The sequence below is a fragment of the Monodelphis domestica genome, chromosome 1 (assembly GCF_027887165.1).
Source record: "Monodelphis domestica isolate mMonDom1 chromosome 1, mMonDom1.pri, whole genome shotgun sequence".
Lineage (NCBI taxonomy): Eukaryota > Metazoa > Chordata > Mammalia > Didelphimorphia > Didelphidae > Monodelphis > Monodelphis domestica.
The window spans coordinates 708,819,022-708,839,809 of record NC_077227.1 but is presented as its reverse complement, the minus strand read 5'-3'; the positions used below and the strand labels follow the sequence as shown (position 1 = coordinate 708,839,809).

The 20,788-nt window shown below is 36.9% G+C and overlaps 1 protein-coding gene across 6 annotated transcripts in view; it reads right to left on the bottom strand.

The window, feature by feature from the left end:
- Positions 1 to 20,788, bottom strand: part of TANGO6 (transport and golgi organization 6 homolog) — a 220,037-nt gene that overhangs the window by 185,866 nt on the left and 13,383 nt on the right. For all 6 annotated transcript variants that reach the window (XM_001377974.4, XM_056811251.1, XM_007477352.3 and 3 more), the window contains exons 5-7: positions 19,632 to 19,768; positions 18,325 to 18,487; positions 11,279 to 11,364 (exon numbers count right to left, since the gene is read on the bottom strand). In XM_001377974.4, coding sequence (XP_001378011.1) covers positions 11,279 to 11,364; positions 18,325 to 18,487; positions 19,632 to 19,768 — 386 coding nt within the window. The remainder of the gene's footprint in view (positions 1 to 11,278; positions 11,365 to 18,324; positions 18,488 to 19,631; positions 19,769 to 20,788) is intronic.

Genomic DNA, 20,788 nt, shown 5'->3' with positions numbered 1-20,788 from the left:
GAAACAAGGATGCCCATTATCACCTCTATTATTTGACATTGTACTAGAAACACTAGAAGTAGGAATTAGAGAAGAAAAAGAAATTGAAGGCATTAAAATAGGCAAGGAAGAGACCAAGTTATCGCTCTTTGCAGATGACATGATGGTCTACTTAAAGAATCCTAGAGATTCAACCAAAAAGCTAATCGAAATAATCAACAACTTCAGCAAAGTTGCAGGATACAAAATAAACCCACATAAGTCATCAGCATTTCTATATATCTCCAACACAGCTCAGCAGCAAAAACTAGAAAGAGAAATCCCGTTCAAAATCACCTTAGACAAAATAAACTACCTAGGAATCTATCTCCCAAGACAAACACAGGAACTATATGAACACAACTACAAAACACTCTCCACACAACTAAAACTAGACTTGAACAATTGGAAAAACATTAACTGCTCATGGATAGGATGAGCCAATATAATAAAAATGAACATCCTACCCAAACTTATTTATCTATTTAGTGCCATACCCATTGAACTTCCAGAAAAATTTTTTTTACTGATTTAGAAAAAACCATAATAAAGTTCATTTGGAAGAACAAAGGATCAAGGATATCCAGGGAAATAATGAAAAAAACACAAAGGAAGGGGGCCTTGCAGTCCCAGATCTCAAACTATATTATAAAGCAGTGGTCATCAAAACAATTTGGTACTAGCTAAGAGACAGAAAGGAGGATCAGTGGAATAGACTTGGGACAAGTGACCTCAACAAGACAGCATATGATAAACAGTATATGATAGAACCCAGCTTTTGGGACAAAAATCCACTATTTGATAAAAACTGCTGGGAAAATTGGAAGACAGTGTGGGAGATTAGGTTTGGATCAACACCTCACACCCTACAGCAAGATAAATTCAAAATGGGTGAATGACTTGAACATAAAGAAGGAAACTATAAGTAAATTAGGCAAACACAGAATAGTATACATGTCGGACCTTTGGGAAGGAAAAGACTTTAAAACCAAGCAAGACTTATAAAGATTCACAAAATGTATACTCAAATTTACAAAGAGCTAAATCAATTGTACAAAAAATCAAGTCATTCTCCAATTGATAAATGGGCAAGGGACATGAATAGGCAGTTTTCAGATAAAGAAATCAAAACTATTAATAAGCATATGAAAAAGTGTTCTAAATCTCTTATAATCAGAGAGATGCAAATCAAAACAACTCTGAGGTATCACCTCACACCTAGCAGGATTGGCTAACATGACAGAAAAGGAAAGCAATGAATGCTGAAGGGGATGTGGCAAAGTAGGGACATTAATGCATTGCTGGTGGGGTTGTGAATTGATCCAACCATTCTGGAAGGCAATTTGGAACTAAGCCCAAAGGGCACTAAAAGACTGTCTACCCTTTGATCCAGCCATAGCACTGCTGGGTTTGTACCCCAAAGAGATAATAAGGAAAAAGACTTGTACAAGAATATTCATAGCTGGCAAGGGAAATGGATAGGCAGTTCTCAGATAAAGAAATCAAAACTATTAACAAGCACATGAAGAAGTGTTCTACATCTCTTATAATCAGAGAGATGCAAATCAAAACAACTCTGAGGTATCACCTCACACCTAGCAGATTGGCTAACATAACAGCAAAGGAAAGTAATGAATGCTGGAGGGGATGTGGCAAAGTAGGGACATTAATTCATTGCTGGTGGAGTTGTGAACTGATCCAACCATTTTGGAGGGCAATTTGGAACTATGCCCAAAGGGCGACAAAAGAATATCTACCCTTTGACCCAGCCATAGCACTGCTGGGTCTGTACCCCAAAGAGATAATGGACACAAAGACTTGTACAAAAATATTCATAGCTGCGCTCTTTGTGGTGGCCCAAAACTGGAAAACGAGGGGATGCCCATCAATTGGGGAATGGCTGAACAAACTGTGGTATATGTTGGTGATGGAATACTATTGTGCTCAAAGGAATAATAAAGTGGAGAAGTTCCATGGAGACTGGAACAACCTCCAGGAAGTGATGCAGAGCGAGAGGAGCAGAACCAGGAGAACATTGTACACAGAGACTAATACACTGTGGTATAATCGAATGTAATGGACTTCTCCATTAGGGGCGGTGTAATGTCCCTGAACAACTTTCAGGGATCCAAGAGAAAAAAAACACCATTCATAAGCAAAGGATAAACTATGGGAGTGGAAACACCGAGAAAAAGCAACTGCCTGAATACAGAGGTTGAGGGGACATGACAGAGGATAGACTTTAAATGAACACTCTAATGCAAATACTATCAACAAAGCAATAGGTTCAAATCAAGAAAACATCTAATGCCCAGTGGACTTACGCGTCGGCTATGGGGGGTGGGGGGGAGGAAAAGAAAATGATCTATGTCTTTAACGAACAATGCTTGGAAATGATCAAATAAAATATATTTTTAAAAAAAAATAAATAAAAAATAAAAAAAAAGAAAAAAAAAAAAGAAATCAAAACTATTAACAAGCACATGAAGAAGTGTTCTACATCTCTTATAATCAGAGAGATGCAAATCAAAACAACTCTGAGGTATCACCTCACACCTAGCAGATTGGCCAACATAACAGCAAAGGAAAGTAATGAATGCTGGAGGGGATGTGGCAAAGTAGGGACATTAATTCATTGCTGGTGGAGTTGTGAACTGATCCAACCATTCTGGAGGGCAATTTGGAACTATGCCCAAAGGGCGACAAAAGAATATCTACCCTTTGACCCAGCCATAGCACTGCTGGGTCTGTACCCCAAAGAGATAATGGACACAAAGACTTGTACAAAAATATTCATAGCTGCACTCTTTGTGGTGGCCCAAAACTGGAAAACGAGGGGATGCCCATCAATTGGGGAATGGCTGAACAAACTGTGGTATATGTTGGTGATGGAATACTATTGTGCTCAAAGGAATAATAAAGTGGAGAAGTTCCATGGAGACTGGAACAACCTCCAGGAAGTGATGCAGAGCGAGAGGAGCAGAACCAGGAGAACATTGTACACAGAGACTAATACACTGTGGTATAATCGAACGTAATGGACTTCTCCATTAGGGGCGGTGTAATGTCCCTGAACAACTTTCAGGGATCCAGGAGAAAAAAAAAAACACCATTCATAAGCAAAGGATAAACTATGGGAGTGGAAACACCGAGAAAAAGCAACTGCCTGAATACAGAGGTTGAGGGGACATGACAGAGGATAGACTTTAAATGAACACTCTAATGCAAATACTATCAACAAAGCAATGGGTTCAAATCAAGAAAACATCTAATGCCCAGTGGACTTACGCGTCGGCTATGGGGGGTGGGGGGGAGGAAAAGAAAATGATCTATGTCTTTAACGAATAATGCTTGGAAATGATCAAATAAAATATATTAAAAAAAAAAAAAAGAATATTCATAGCTGAGCTCTTTGTGGTGGCCAAAAATTGGAAAATGAGGGGATGCCCTTCAATTGGAGAATGGCTGAACAAATTATGGTATCTGTTGGTGATGGAATACTATTGTGCTCAAAGGAATAATAAAGTGGAGGAATTCCATGGAGACTGGAACAACCTCCAGGAAGTGATGCAGAGTGAAAGGAGCAGAACCAGGAAAACATTGTATACAGAGACTGAAACACTGTGGTACAATCAAACATAATGGAATTCTCCATTAGTGTTAATGAAATGTCCCTGAACAATCTGCAGGGATCTAGGAGAAAAACACTATCCACAAGCAGAGGACAAACTGTGGGAGTAAAAACACTGAGGAAAAGCAACTGCTTGACTACAGGGGTTGAAGGGATATGACTGAGGAGAGACTCTAAATGAACACTCTAATGCAAATACCAACAACATGGAAATGGGTTCTAACCAAGAACACAAGTGCTACCCAGTGGAATCGTGTGTCGACTAAGGGAGAGGTGGTGGGAGGAGGGTGGGGAGGAAAAGAAAATGATCTTTGTCTCCAATGAATAATGTTTGGAAATGACCAAATAAAATAATGTTTAAAAAAGACGAGGGTCTGAAAACTCTCACTAATCAAGAGGGGCACTTTGTGATACCTAAACTGGAGGCCTGACAATTTCTAATTTTCTTTCTGATTCTTACAGATAATTCTAGGAATATATTTTCAGATAGATAAGGTATTACTATATGCAATTTAACAGCAATGATAAAGTCATTTAAAATGGATGGGAGGTATACCTGAAAACAGATTTCAGATTATCCTACTAACCACTAGAAAAAATTATAACATATTTAGATAGGGGGTGGTATTCCATGTCTTACCGTCGTAGCTATACTGGTAAGTGTTAATATTAAGAAAAGGGGTCTTTAATGAATAATGCTTGGAAATGATCAAATAAAATATAATTAAAAAAAAAAAGAAAAGGGGCCTCTGCTTTCATGGGGCCCAAACTAAGTAAAAGAACTCTGCAATTTCCTAAAAGAAATCTGGCCCATTCTCTTCTCCCTATTGCTCTAGGTCCAGCTCACGGTCCAGCTCTCCTGTTTATCCATCCAAACCTAGGCAATAGGTATTCTTCATCTTTCATGAGCATGCCCAGACTCCTCAGAGTGATTACACACCTCTTCTAGGAGACGATGCAATCAGCCTTTCTGTCCACCCACAGGAGTATCTGGAGGGCCTTTATCATCACTCAGATACTGCTGGATCAGCTCCATCACAATAGCTGTGGTCAGGGGGCATCTGGGTAGCTCAGTGGATTGAGAGCCAGGCCTAGAGATGGGAGGTCCTGGGTTCAAATCTGACCTTAGATACTTCCCAGTTGTGTGACCCTAGGCAAGTCACTTTACCCCCCCCCCCCCCATTTCCTATCTCTTTACTGCTCTTCTGCCTTAGAACCAATACATAGTATCGATTCCAAGATGGAAGGTAAGGGTTAAAAACAAAAACAAAAAAAAAAACCCACAATAGCTGTGGTTAGCATATATCTCTCCTCTGATTTTATCCCCCCCCCCCCCCATTGATGTTTACTCTTAGAGAAGCCCTGACTAGGGTTCCTCACCTTGTTAAATCTTTGGAAGAATCCTCAATGATAGAAATGTTTGGTTATAAAGGAAACTGTAAGGCACTTGTGTTCTACAGACAGTCAAAGGCTCTGTTCTAAATCAACAAAGAAGCAAAATGGAATCTTACATTCTGTCTTTTTAGTTCATTGTGAAATGCTAAAGATGTTGGTTCATTATTAAATGTTGTTCGGGAAAGTTTTCTTGTTCCTTATTAATAGCCCCATTAAGGATGTCTTCAGTTCTTGTAAAGATTATAGTTCTCATGAAGAAGGTAATGGAGGGGGCAGTAAACATATAAGTGAACAGTTACTTATGTTTCTTTGGCCATAATTTTTTAGTATTGAAAGGTCTGAGATTTCTTCCATAACTTGGGTATATTCTGTTCACTGAACTACCTTGTATATTGGTCCCTCATTTTTATTGATGTGGTACTATTAAAGTTTATGGGAAATTAGCATTATTATTATTGATGGTAGAATTGTACATCCACAGACAACAGTTTGGAAATATGTGAGAAGAATCACAAAGTTGATCAAACTCTTTGACCCAACAATACTATTGCTTAGCTTTTATCCCAAAGGTAACATTAAACAAAAGAGAAAAAAGGTCCCAGTTGTACAAAAATATATTTTGGTATATTTGCAAAAATGAAAACCCTAAAACAACCTATATATCCAATAATGAGGAAGGGTTGATCAATTATGGCATATTAATGAGATAGAATATCATCATATCATAAAAAAGGTAAAGTTATGAGAAAACATGGGAAAATAGGAATTATATATGTAAAATAATACTGACCAGCAAAATAAGAATAATACAGACTGATTACACAATGGAGCTTTTTTAGGAATTCAGGAAGGGCCAGAGGTGTTATTTTTTTTTTAATTTTGGAAAGTATATGTAATAATCTTGTTTTATGCTTATTTAGATTCTACATAAATTGGTTCACATTTAGGGATTTGATTGGAGATTTGCTCTATATTTACTCTGATTATTATTTTATTGGTGTTTGCTATGAATACTGGCTTAAGATAACAATAATAGGATAAATAGACACAATTCCCATAGTCTAAGAAGTACAAAGGAAACAAGAGAAAATCATGGTTAGAAATGATACTTTCACATTCTCATAATCGTCTCTCAAATCAAATGACTCTCATTGTCCCACTCCTGTAGGATCAATTCTACCCTCCAAGATACTTTCCTCATTTCCTGTCTCTGAATCCCTACTCTATAATTTGGTATTAGCAGACGATGAACAGAGACAATGTGTCTTTTGTTGCAGAATTTTGCATGATATTTACCTTTTTCTCCAACATAAACTCTCCCTCTGTTTTCTCATGGCAACTGAGCTGCCAAAACTGTCGAAGGAATAATTACTTGTCTCCACTTCCTTCCTGGTTTTGTTACATTCCAGAGCCTTTATGTTACCAAGTGTTTCTACAGCCAGATAAGAGCTATGCAGGTTTAAAATGTAATCACTGAAGAACAGTGATCCTTTCTTTACAAGTGCCAAAGCGCACCAGGAGGCCCGCTGTGCTCATCTAAAGAGCAGTAACTCTTTTATCCCATTTTCTTTTCACTCCATCTGCCATCTTCCAAAAGGGCACCTGAGGTATGAAGATAAGGTTTTAACTTGAACTCTTACTACAGCAAGACAATATTAAAGGTCTCTTCCGATTTGAAATCTCATGAAACTTAGTTTTGTTACTTTGATATCAGAAATTTTAATTTATTTCATCACTTCAGACCCATATGTTCAATGTTATTCATCATAAGTCTGTATGTATAGGAGACACCTGTATATGATCTTTCTGGAAGCCCCTGGGCCTCTCTCTCCTGAAAATACTAATTTTCTAGACTTAGAGTTACAGTTCTTTATATCTCCACATTCCAAAAGATCTCAGACCTCTAGACCCTGATGACAAGGCCTATCATTTTAAGGTGATTCCCCCCCACCCCCGCCCCTTTGACCGTACATTGTTGAATCCCTTTCTCTGAGATTAGGTTATTTAAATTCCCAATTTCTTGGCTGTTAATATGAATTATTTATGTTTTTGTAAATATCCATCCACTTCATCAAGTGACATTTTTGCTGACATATAATTGGGCAAAATTGTTTCCAATAATTTCCCTGATTTCATTTTTGTTAACTATTTTTTATAATAGTAATTTGACTTCCCTTTTTTAAAAATAAAATTCAGTAATTGGTTAATCTATTTTATTATTATTTTTTAAATTGTCTTTTTTCCAGTTCAATGTTTTTTTTATTTTCAATTTTGTTTATACCTCTGACTTCAGAACCTCTATTTTTGTGTTTGGTTATAGTTTTTTTAAAAATTTGTTTTACTGTGATGGTTGTATGTTTAGTTCAAAGGTCTATTTTTTCCTTTTGTTGATGAAACAGTTTGATATCATTTTCTCCCAATGACTTTTAGCTACTTCACATAAATTTTGATGTGTTGTCTTGCTCTGCTCATTTTCTTTGACAAAATTATTTTTTTATTTCTATAATTTGTTCTCTGATCCACATATTCTTCAGGACAATATTTTTGGCCTCTAAGTTTGAAAAATTTCTTAAAATGTCATCAATTACTTTTACTGTATTGTGTTAAATAAAAATGTATTTAATATTTCTACTTTCCTACACTTATTATGAAGTTTCTTTAATAGTCAATTTTGTAAAGCTGCCATGCACAGCAGAAAAATATCTATACTCCTTTCCATTCCAAGTAAGTAATCATAATTTTATAAAATTCTATTCAGATCTTAATCTTTTTTTTTTGTTTGCCCTTTTGTTACATTTGTCTAGGTCTGAGGATGGGGCACAATGAGATCTTCAAGTATTATAGTTTTGCTTTCTATTTCCCCTGTAATATGATTAGCTTTTTCTTCAAGTATTTAGATGCTTTGCTATTCAGCACATATGTTATATTAAGCATTTATATAATTTCATCATCTATGATACTTTTAAGGATAATGTAGTATCCCTGCTTATCTCTTTCAAAATGACACTCCTACTTTTTTAATTCCTCTCAGGCACAAGAAATTCTACTTCAACTCCTTGTTTGAATTCTGTATGAATCTTTATGGTCTAAATGTGTTTCTTATAAACAATATATTGTTAGAGTCTGCTTTTCTAAACCATTCTTCTACTCTTCACTATATAATCAATGAGTTCAATTCATTTGCACTTATTGCTATAGTCTTTTCACAGTTAGCATATCTCCTTATAATTTTTCATCTCCCCTTTCTCTTTGCAAAAAAGATGGAAAAAGAAAGGCAATAGGATCTACATTAGTAATCTATAATTTAAAGTCTGATCTCATTCTTCTGCCTCCCTTCTCTTCATCCAACCAGGATAACAATTACTCATTCTTACGATGTCAATCTTCCCTCTCTGATACATGTTTCAAAGCTGAAATTTAATTTGCTTCTGATTATTCTATTCCCAACTCTACTCTTCCTCTTAAACACTATCCTCCTCCTTCCCTGTCCCTAATGCTTTCCCTGTTAAACTTAATGTATTTCTAAAATTGGAAGGGAAGGGGATTTGAACCCTCCGCTATCCAGTTCAAATAAAACTGAAGCTCATGAGATGTCAAAACTTCTTCCATTCTCCTCTACTTCTCCCACTTCTCCACATATATGTATGTATATAGTATTCTTCTGTACTCCAATCATGGGAAATAGTAAGTTCCTTCCTTTCTTTATTTCTTCTGTGTTGTATTCTATTTTCTCTTCCCTTTTTCCCTGCTTTTAAAAATAAAAATATGAACCAAAACCATCCCAAGATCCTGTTTGCCTTTCTTTCCTCCTCCTATGACTCTTGAAGACAGTCAGATTCTAAAGCAACCCATGTATCTCCTCCCTCTTAGAACATAAGCATTTAATCATCATTTAACCTCTTCCAAATGCTCAAATGTACTAGTATTTCCAAGTTTCTCTCATCTCCAGTGTTTTCATTTCAAAAATTCTATTTAGCACTGGTCTTTTTTTTTTAGAAATGCTTAATAGTCCTTTATCTATTAAGACATGCATTTTACCCCCATAGGATTATATTAAGTTTTGCAGGGCTAATTATTCTAGGTTGTATCAAAAACTGTTATAATTGTTTATTGTTATAGTGTTAGCATTCACAGCAAATTCTTGACCTTTTTCTTTTGTCTTTTTGGGTATCATACTGCAAGATCTTTTCTCCCTTCAGAGGTGGCAGCTGCCAGATTCTGTGAGATCTTTCCTGTGGTTTCTTGGTATACAAACTTGTTCCTTCTGGCCATTTTCAGTATTTTTAACTTGACCTGGAAGCTCTGGAGTTTTGCTGACACTCCTAGATGTTCTCAATTTGAGTTTTTTTCCAAAAGACTGGTAGATTCTTTCTATTTTCACCTTGCTGCCTAACTCCAACAGATTTGGATGGATTTCTTAAAATATGGTATCTATGTTTTCCATTTGGTCATGATTTTCGGGGCCGTGATTCTTAAATTATCTCGCCTTGACCTCTTTTCTAGGTCAGTTGTTTTTGATAACAAATACCTTACACGTTCTAATTCTGCCTTTGTTCAAACTGGTATGGCTGATATGTTGGCTAATTTTACTAAACTGCCTTCCCTGCTTGCTCTCTTTCCTTTTTGATCTTTGTGGCAAAAGGTCACTTTCCAAGATGGGGGAGTAGAGAAATATTATTCATAAATTAAGGTGATGTAGTATAAACAAAACATCATTTCTTCCTTTATTGGACTTGTGATTCCATCAATTCCAGGTGCTCGTGGAGAAGATATCCCTGTGCCTATGCAGACTGGCACCTGCCTGCCACTTTTAGTTTCAAAGAGTTGCCTGGGGCATGGAGAGATTAGGAAAAGCACAAAACCATTATGTGTCAAAAGTAGGACATGAACCTAGGGTTTCCTGACTCCAAGACCAGTTCTCCATCCATTACAAAACACTGCTTTTCCAACAAAAAAATGTGAACAAAAATTAAAAAAAAAGAAAATAACTTGGTTTCTAATTAACTAATCCATTTTTCTCAGTTTCTAACATTTATTCCCTTTTTTCTAGCATAGGGTCACCAACCTAGTTCATACCCTCATGATTATTATATTATAATAGCCTCCTAATTGGGCTTCATGTCTTAAGCTTCTCCCTTCTTCAGTCTGCAGTTGCCAAAGTGATCTTCTTAAATCAAGCATCTAACTCAACCACTGCCCTGCTCAATAAGTGGCTCCTCATAACCTCTAGAATCAAATATGAATGCCTCTTCTATGTCATTTAAAGTCCTTTACAACCTGGCTCCAACTTAGCTTTCCAGGCAAAACCTCCTGAAATGTGGACTCTGGAAATCAAGAGCCTGTTTTTCAAACTTGATTTACAATGTACTCTAACAGAGCACAAAGGAGACTTCAACAACAATAAAAACACCCCTGCCAAATCCTCTAAGATAGTCCCATTAGAGAAAGCCATATTCCAAAAACCAGATTTCAAGACAGATCTCTGGTCTCCATTTCTCTGACAATACTTTAATCAATGTTGTGAAACAGGAAAAAAATATTAGTAATATAGGCAGCTCTCAGTTATGTCACTAAAAAGGATGGTTTTGCAGTGTTCATGCCTCAAGGGTAGTCTGGGGTTTAGAAGTAACAGCTCTGATTCTCAAGGTCCAAAGAAAAAAGAAAATTATTTTCTTGAAAAAATTAAACACATGTTTGTACTTCCGAGTCATCAGTTGAAGATATCAGGTTGGATCGTGGTCTAATATGATGAAAAAAGCACCAAACAAGATCCAGAGCTGAAATTCTTACTCTGACCCTAGTTATGTGACTGTGGGAAGTCTGGGACAAGGAAGGAAGAGGAGAAGGGAATGAGTACTGATACAATGCCTACTATGTGCCAGGTACTGTACAAAGCACTTGTGACAAATATTATCTTATTGATCCCTACAACAAACCTGCAAAGTAGATACTATTATTATCCCTGTTTTATAGATGAGAAAACTGAGACAAATAAGTTAAGTGGCTTGCCCAGGGTCACACAGCTAATAAGTGTCTGAGGCTGAATTTGAACTCAGGATGTCCTGTGCTATCTAACCACCTTGGACAACTACTAATCCCTCTGAATCTCAGTTTCTTCATCTATAAAGCAGATATGAAATACATACAATACCCACTTCACAAGGTTGTAAGGAAAGAATTTTGAAAATCTTAAAGTACTAAACAAAAATGAACCATTATTATTAAATTACTCACCTTAAACACATCTTCCAAACAGCAACTAAGTTCTTCCTCTTTTACCACAATGGTCCCTGGTAGTAATTCCTGCTTGGCTGATAGCTCTAGAGAATATGAAATGGGATATAAAGGCTCCATAAGTTGATAATTAGGAATTTCTTTAACAAAAACCATTCCAAAGAGTGGCCCAGTGTTTGATACAACACAAGAACATAAATTACTGGAGGAGGAGCTCTCTATTTAATAAGAACTGTTAAGAAACTGGTAAAATTGTTTAGCAGAAAGGAGTTTGAAACAATACCACAATAAGCTCCAAATGGATGTGACCTGAATATAAATGGTTATATCATTAAAAAAAAAAGTACAAAATTCAGGACCTCTCAGAGCTATAGACAGAAGAATTCATAACCAAACAAGGTGTAAAGAAGATTATTATCATGTTCTTTCTCCCCAAACCCACTCCTCCATTGAACATTCCTCCTAAGAGAATACAAGAGTCTAAGAATCACTTTTTTTTAATTCCCAGCCCCTAGCACAGTGCTAGACACAGAAGAGGCACCTGACTGCTTTCTGAATCACTGGGATCACAAAACATAAAAGAGAACATTTTGGTAATCTAAAGTTAAAAAGTTCTTTGAGCATCCTTCTCTAATAAAAGTTGGACATCTAAGATATAGAGGGAGTTAGCCCAAATATAATAAGACCAAGAGCTATTTCCCAATAAATAAATGATCAAAATATATGAAGTGCTTTGAAAAGAACTATAAACAAATCATATAAAAACAGGTTTCAAATTACTAATAAAAAGAGAAAAGCAAATTAAAACAATGCACTCTCCAAACTGGCAAGGATGACCTGAAAAACCCATCAATAGTCATGGTGGAGAAGCTGTAGAAAGACTGGTTACTAATACAATGTGGGGAGAACAGTCTTATTGTTCTGGATTTTAATATAAAATTATACAAGAAAAGTAACTAAGCTATTTCATACAGTTTGTCCCAGAGATCCCACTTATAGGCACAAATACCAAAGAAGTATAAAACAGAAAGGTCCAATATAGACCAACATATTCATAGTAGCCCTTTTTTGTGATAGCAAAGAACTAAAAATAAATTTGGTACTCATTGATGGGGGGATCCCACAAAATATGGTCTAGGATTGTAATAGAATAGTATCATGCTTTATAAGAGATGGGGAATATGAGGATTCAGAGAAACATGGGGAAGATACATATGAGGTGATACAAAGTAAAATGAGCTGAAATAAAACAATATTCACACAGGTTAAGATTATATAAATAAAAAGAACAATAAAAGGAAACTGGGCTGGGAAGATCTCAATAACCATTATGGGCAAATATCTCAATCCAAAGACCACAAAAATATTGATAACGGTTCTTTTAGTAAAGGACTATAAGCTAAGACGCATTAAATGGAGAAGAGCTGAACAAAATTGGGAGATCGGTATGTAATGGAATAATATTTGTGCCACAAATCAAAATAACAAAAGAGATGGTCTCAAAGAATCTGAGAAGACATAAAGGAACTGGTGAAGAATGAAGCGGGTAGAATGGGGGAGAACAATTTATCCAATAACAACATTGTAATAAAGACAAACAACTTTGAAAGCTAGAAAAACTCTGAGCAATGCAATAATCAACCAAAAGAGGGAAGACAAGCAAGAATAAAGAACCTTTAATATTGCCAGGCACTGTTCTAAGCACTTTACAAATATGGCATTTCTGAACTGATCCAATCATTCTGGAGAGCAATTTGGAATTAGGCCTAAAGGGCTATAAAACTGTGCATCCCCCTTGACTCAGCAATACTATTACTAGGTTTATATTCCAAAGAGGTCAAAGGAAAAGAACCTATAAGTACAAAAATATTTATAGCAGCTCTTTTTGTGGAAGCAAAGAACTGGAAATTCAGGAGACGCCCATCAAGTGGGGAATGGCTGAACAAATCATGGTACAAGATTGTGATGGGGTATTATTGTACTACAAGAAATGAAGGGCATAATGGTTTCTGAAAAACTGGATAAGACTCAAGTTATTACTCCTGCAAAGTGAAATGAGCAGAACCAAGAGAACACCATACACAGGAATAGCAATATTGTGGAATGATCAGCTGTGAATGACTTCCCTATTCTGATCAACAGAATGATCCAAGGCAATTCCAAAAGATTTATGATGAAATATGCTTTCCACCTCCAGAGAAAGAACTGAAGAATTTGGAATGCAGATCAAAGCTTACTTTCTTTTTCTTGTTTTGATTAACTGTGTTTTTTTAAACCCTTGCCTTCTGTCTTAGAATCAATATTATGTCTGAGGCCAGATTTGAACTCAGGATCTCCTGTCTCTAGGCCTGGCTCTCCATCCACTGAGCCACCTAGCTGCCTCCCTTTTTTTTAATTGTTGAGGTGAGTCCTCTGTGTGACTCCATTTGGAGTTTTCTTGGCAAAGATACTGGAGTAATTTGTCTTCTCCAGATCATTTTATAGAAAAGGAAATTGAGGCAAACAGGGTGAAGAGATTTGCCCAGCTAGTAAGTGCCAGAGGATGAGTCTTCCAGGCCTGGCAAGTCTATCCATTTCACCACCCAGTTACCCAATTGGACTGTTTTCTTTAGCAACATGGCTAATATGGAAATATGTTTTGCATGACTACACATGAATAATCTATATAAAACTGTGCCTTTTTAAGGAGAAGGGAAGGGAGAGAGGGATGGAATTTGAAATTAAAAAAATTTTTAAATAAAGGTTAAAAACTATTTTTACATGTAATTTAAAAAATTAAACAAAAATTTTCACTTGAGAAAAACAAAAACAAATATATTTGATTATTATCTTTGTGAAGACTGATCACGAAGCATGCTAATTCATGTCCTGATTGGCTCAAGATGAAAAATGATACATACATTTTTTAACATGACAACTATATGGCTGTTTTGCTTAACAGTCATCATTTTTAATAACAACCAATTTTTTTTTAATTTGAGGGAGCAGAAGGAATTTAAAAATAAGTATGTATATTACATACATACATATATATAATGTTGCACACACTGTCCAATATAATTGCTGTATTTACATAATAATGTTCTTTGTTATAAGTTAGAGTTCAATTCCAAGGGGCAGGGTTTAGAGTTGGAGGGAGGTTTATCTCAAAATGAATAAAGTCAAAACAAATGATCAATAAAACCTATTTTAAAAAAATAACAGTAATAGGGGGCAGCTGGGTGGCCCAGTAGGTTGAGAGCCAAGCCTAGAGATAGGAGGTTCTAGATTCAAGATTGGCCTCAGACACTTCCTAGCTGTGTGTGACCCTGGGCAAGTCACTTAACCCCCATTGCCCTAGCCCTTATCACTTTTCTGTCTTGGAAGCAATATACAGTGTTGATTCTATGACAGAAGGTGAGGATTTTAAAAAATAATCATAATAAGGAACTACTTGTACCCAAGAAAGATAAGAGATGGTAAGCACTGATCAATCTATAAAATCGCCATTCCCCTAAAATGCAGCATTCAAAGAATCTAACTTTAGCAGCCATATATTCCTAAAAAATCAAAACTTATATTAATACAGTAAAATCTGGTTCCTAGAAAAATTACACTTTACTTTCTAGTAGTAATAATGGGTTTGCACTGAGCCAAATAGTCCCCAGGTAAGCAGCAGCACCAATTGTGAAACAAAGTTTATGACCATGAAAAAGAATGAGACTAAATGAGCCACAGAAAAATCAGAGCTACAATTTTGGCTTCAGTAGCACAATGTTCTAACCATGTGAACTAATTAGTAGGCTCTATTATTATAATTATATAATTATATAATATTATTATTATTATAAAGTAGCTAGATGGCACAGAGGATACAGTACTGGGCCTAGAGTCAAGAGGACCTGAGTTCAAATCTGGATTCAGACACTTATTAGCTAGGTGATCCTGAGCAAGTTACTTAACTCTGCCTCAGTTTCTTCATCTGTAAAATGAGCTGAAGGAAATGGCAAACCACTCCAGCATCTCTGCAAGAAAACCCCAAATGAGGTCATGAAGTGTCAGACACAATGGAAATAACTGAATAATGACATTATTATTATCTCCATTTTATAAATGAAGAAACTGAGGCACAGAGAGATTAAGTGATGTAAGCAGGGTCACATGGCAAATAAGTGTCTGAGACAAGATCTGAATTAAATTCTTCCTGACTCCACATCCTGTCCTCTATTCACTGGACCATATCATTGACTCTATTGAATAAATAAATAAATTTAATTTTAAAATGTTTATTAATCAGTTACCATAGGACTATGTTACAAAAATGAACTTTTATATTATTTAATATAGTAACATAAAAAAAATTTTATGCTTTTAAGTTTTATTTTATGCCCCCATTACATGGAAAAACAGTTTCCAACATTTTATAAAGAATTTTGAGTCTTAAATTCTTTCCCTCTTCCTCCCACTGAGATGATAATCAATCTGATAGATTTTACATATGCAATCATGACCTAAAAATTCTTACACATTAAAACTAAGAGTCTTGAATTCTTGTCTTGAAAAGAACATGACTTTAGATATTTTACTTCCTTTCAAGAGCCTGAAAAATTCACATTTTTCACTCAAAAAATATATTCCACATCTGATTCCCAATTCTCTAATCAAAGAAGTCTGAATGGTTCTACTGATCATTATTATTAGGCTACAGATAACTTTGTAAATGAAACTATTTCATTCAACCAAAATGACAAATTGTTCCTTCTTCAAACTCCTGAAGAGGGACCATTCCCTGGAGATGCTCCTCCTCTCACTAAAAAGGGACATTTAATAGCTCATAAACTAATTTCCATCTAAAGAAGAGGAAAGGAGAGAGACACTGCCTCTATGGATTTTATTCTATTCTGCTTTAAGTGACAAGTGAGATGAGTAAAGGGGCAGAGAAAACCTGCCTCTGTAAGGACCTTGCCCTGGAGAAAGTAAGAGAAGGGGGACAAGCCACACTCTGCCTGACCTCTTCCACACCTTGGCAGGGAAGAGGAACTAGCTGAACAGACAAGGGTCTGCCCATCCAGGGCCAGTCAAGGGTCAAGGATAGACCAAAAACTGATTTTTTTACTTAATTTTTTTTAATACTATATGTAGCTTCCAGAGCAGGGAGAAATAGCTTTTAAAAAACTGTAATTGTATGTTAACATATACTTTGTTACTGTCTGCAAGCTTATTGTAGAACTTGAAGGCTAACTAGATTTCCTTGTGGCCCACAAATTAGAGCTGCTAGATTCTCCATGGGAAAATGCATAAAAGAGAGGGCTCAGATGGGACTTGTAATGCCACTGTAGAGGGCTTCACCTCAGTTGGTGTGAAGGGGGTGCCAGAGCACCTCGGGAGAGTCTCAGGATGTGCTTGGGGTTACATGGTGGTCACCCCTCATCTCTGGCTTCCATTTCTGGGCAGTCCTGGTGGGTGAAGTGGAGCTGCACCCAAGGGTCTGCCTGCAGTAAACCATTGGGTTTACTCTCAGCGATGGGAATTCTCTCAGTCCTTCTGCTTTCCCTTAGAGGGTTTTTTGGAGGTTAAGGGTGGGGGAGGGCATTATGGAAGGCTGAGCCAAGGGAGAGAGAGCCATATAGTAAAGTTACCTGTTAAAAATTAAAGCAACCCTCTATAGAGGGTTGGGTACTATCAGAAGTTTTAGGCATGCTGTTGGTGATGGAATACTATTGTACTGAAAGAAATAATGAACTGGAGGAATTCCATGCGAACTAGAACGACCTCCAGGAAGTGATGCAGAGAGAAAGGAACAGAACCAGGAGAACCTCATATACATAGATGGATACACTGTGGCACAACTGAATGTAATGACTTCTCTATTAGCAGCAATACAATGATCCAGGACATTTCTGAGGAACTTATGAGAAAGAACATTATCCATATCCAGAGACAGAATTGTGGTAGCAGAAACACAGAAGAAAGACAACTGCTTGATCACATGGGTCGATGAGGATATGATTGGGGATGTAGACTGTAAACAATCACCCTATTATTATTATTAATATTAATTATATTAATTATACAATTATATAATTATAATTATATATAATTATATAATTATAATTAATTATATAATTAATATTAATTAATATTAATATTAATGATATGGAAATAGGTCTTGATTAATGACACATGTAAAACCAGTAGAATTGCTCATTGGCTATGGGAGGGGGGTGGGAGGAAGAGAGGGAAAGAACACGATTCATGTAACCATGGAAAAATATTCTAAATTAATTAAATAAATAAACTTAAAAAAAAGTTTTAGGCATGGGCAGAGGGAGGGGGGAGTCTTGGAGCATATTCTCCCCTAGAAAGGGAGGGATAACAGTACTGTGTAATAATGCACTTCAGTATGCCTGTATTTTAATGTTGGCAATGGCTTCCTGTATCCTTATCAATGATGCTTTATTACACGTCCATCCGCAGTTTCAGCCATCCATCATAGGTCTTGGGATGTGCCCTCTGCAGAGATGGGGGACATACTGTATGTCAAAGGATGCACTTCGTGCACAAGCAAAGGAATGGGAACAAAACGAGGGAAGTGGCCAAACTAAGAGTAAGAGATGGATGCGACAGATTGCCATTCTCCTCTCAGGAATGACCAGTATGAACAATTGGGATAAGCCTGAGAAGCTTTATAAGCAGAAGGAAGGAAGGAAAGCTAGAACAATTTACCCAGTGAGCCAAGTCCTGTGAAGTACAAGGACCCTTTCCACTGTAGACAAAGCAGTAGCCAACTGTGGTCACAGGATGACAAGGAAACGTGCCTTCCACCTCCTGGCAGGGGTCAGAATGGGGCATCTCTGGTTTGCTTCCACTGGATTTCTTAATTACAAGCAGGGATTCTATTTTGGGGAAGGCAGTGGGAAAGGGTAGCAATGTCTTAAAACAAAAAAGATTCACCCAAAAGCAAGCTTCTGCAGCAGCTGCCAAGTTTCTGGGCTATAAGATATGACAGAGCAGGAATAACTAGTCGTTTTTTTCCTGCTTGGATAGTCCCATCATGAACCCTTTACCTGTTGTACTGGAACATCGATGAACCGGCTCTAACATTGGCTGAAGCAAGTGTTTCATGGCCAGCTGAGGGTGTTCTCTTGTCATGGTCAAGAAGGTAGTAGTAGCAACTCTCTGAAACTGCCGGGCTACTAATTTATCCCGAATGTGCAATAAATCTAGAATCTAGAAGAAGAAAAGAGAAGTATCATGTAAATCACTGAAGAACTCCAGATTATCAAGCTGCTGGATGGCTACAGTTTTTACAAAGAGACTATTCATAGGAGTAGCTAAATGGCTTAGTGGATTGAGAGCCAGGCCTATAGAGAGAAGGTCCTGGGTTCAAATTTGACCTCAGATATTTCCTAGCTGGGTCATCCTGGATAAATCACTTAATCCCGTTTGCCCAGTCCTTCCCCTTCAATCTTAAGAGTTGTTACTAAGAAAGAAAGAATTAAAAAAAAAAACAAAAAACTGTTAACAGATTTTTAAACACCCAAGCTATTTTAGCCACTATTTAAAAACTCTTGATTTATCTTCATTTTTAGACATGTATGTGTATAGTTCAACATTCAAAGATCTTTTATCATGAATTTTTCAATTTTGTCTGTAAGCATACCCTTCAGTATCTGGGAACCCTGAAGAACAGTGTCCCAAGAACATGGTCTCCAGTACAAGGATTCCAACCAACAAATCCCAAGTTCATTCACAGATAACTATGCCATAAGATAGTTCTAGCTACTGAAATGAAATTTTAATCTCTAGGTTCAAGAGATCAGAAATAAGATAATTTCCACCTAACATTCCAACCTGAAAAGAAATTATAACCAGCCCTTCAAGCATGTCTCATTGTGGGTTCCACCTATTAAACAGTAGCAAAGAGGCTAATGGGCAACCTCCCCAAGGAATTAATTAGACCCCAAAGAAGAGTGAGTGCCCTTTCAAAACAGACTAACAAACTATTATGCTACTTCTTCCAGTCAACCCCAAACTCTACCCCCATCAGAGGACACATCAGGATGCTCAAGGCTATTTTTTGTTCAGTTGTCTCTGACTCTCTGTGATCCCACTTGGGTTTTCTTGGCAAAGATATTAGAATTGTTTGCCATTTCCTTCTCTAGCTCATGTAGAGATAAGGAAACTGAGGCAAACAGGGTTAAATGACTTGCCCAAGGTCACACAGCCAATAAATGTCTGAGACCAGATTTGAGCTCAGGAAGATCTTGATTCCAGACTAGATCCATTGTGCCATCTAAATGCTTTATGCTCAAAGCTCCTTTTATGAAAAGAGTAGAGAACCTTCAGGTGGTAAAATGCAATAATGACTTACCTGAGGGCAGATCTGCTGATAGTAATCTTCTAAGGAAAGGGATTGTTGGGGGCAGGAGGCCAGAATCTTAGCCACCATGTCACACTTCCTCCAGTCAGCAGCAACAGCTTCAGCACCAGCACCACCAGCTGCTCCAGCTGTACCCAATGGATGAAAACATCAAATAAACTCAAGGAATGGTACTTAAGACCAGAGGAGGGAAGTTCATCAATTTATGTGCTTTTGTGTGATCTCTAATCATTTATAAAAGTGTAGTGCCTAATGCAGTCAATATATACTATTTACTAACTCTTTCCTATTTCATTGATCAGTCACCCTTCCCAACAGGACAATAGGGAGAACAGCAGCACATTTACTGCTACTGAATTTTGTGAGTCCTGCCCACTTTTGTCAAGTATAGTTTGTTACTTTCTTATTTAACTATTGATGAGGTGTTTTTTTTTTAAATAAAAAAACTACTTGCTCAACAAAGAATTTAACTTCTACCCAACAAAAGTAAGGCAATCAAGGAGATGAGTGAAATTCAAATATTCACCCCAGAAGTTTGAGAACAGAAAAGCATCTTATAGAAATTTCCAAGACTCCAAATGTAAAGGCACGTTCCTAAAGGATTTTAAAAGAATGCTTTCTTCAGTCACAAAGTAATGCCATGCACCCTTGAACAAATAAAGTGCTTTTTTCACAAAGAACTTCCTTTGGTATTATGCCATGGAATGTCTGTGTGATGTATTGCTCTGGTACTGTAAATTATTAATATCTGCTCACTTGTTGTTCAAAAACTACACAGAGTAGATATGACTCCTTTCTTATGTGGACACTTGAATGAAACACAGGGGAAAACAAACAGTTCTGAGGCTTTGAAGTTGATCCTGGGAAGTGATAGGACTGGAGGAAAACTCTGATGCTGAGAGCTGACTGGAGATTATGGTCTCCTGTGCCAGTTGAAGAGCTGCCTGGGGAAGAGCTAACTTGCTCTCTAGCCCCATCTAGTGCCTGAAGGAGGGGAAACCTCTCAAAGGCTGGTCTGTGTCCTTTTATTGCCCTCTAAGGCTCAAAAGGAAAAAATCCATTAAAGCCTACAGCACACTGGAATAACTATGCGGACCCCCAGTTTAAAGGAAACTGCTTTTTAATAAAGGATGCTGACACTTAGATCT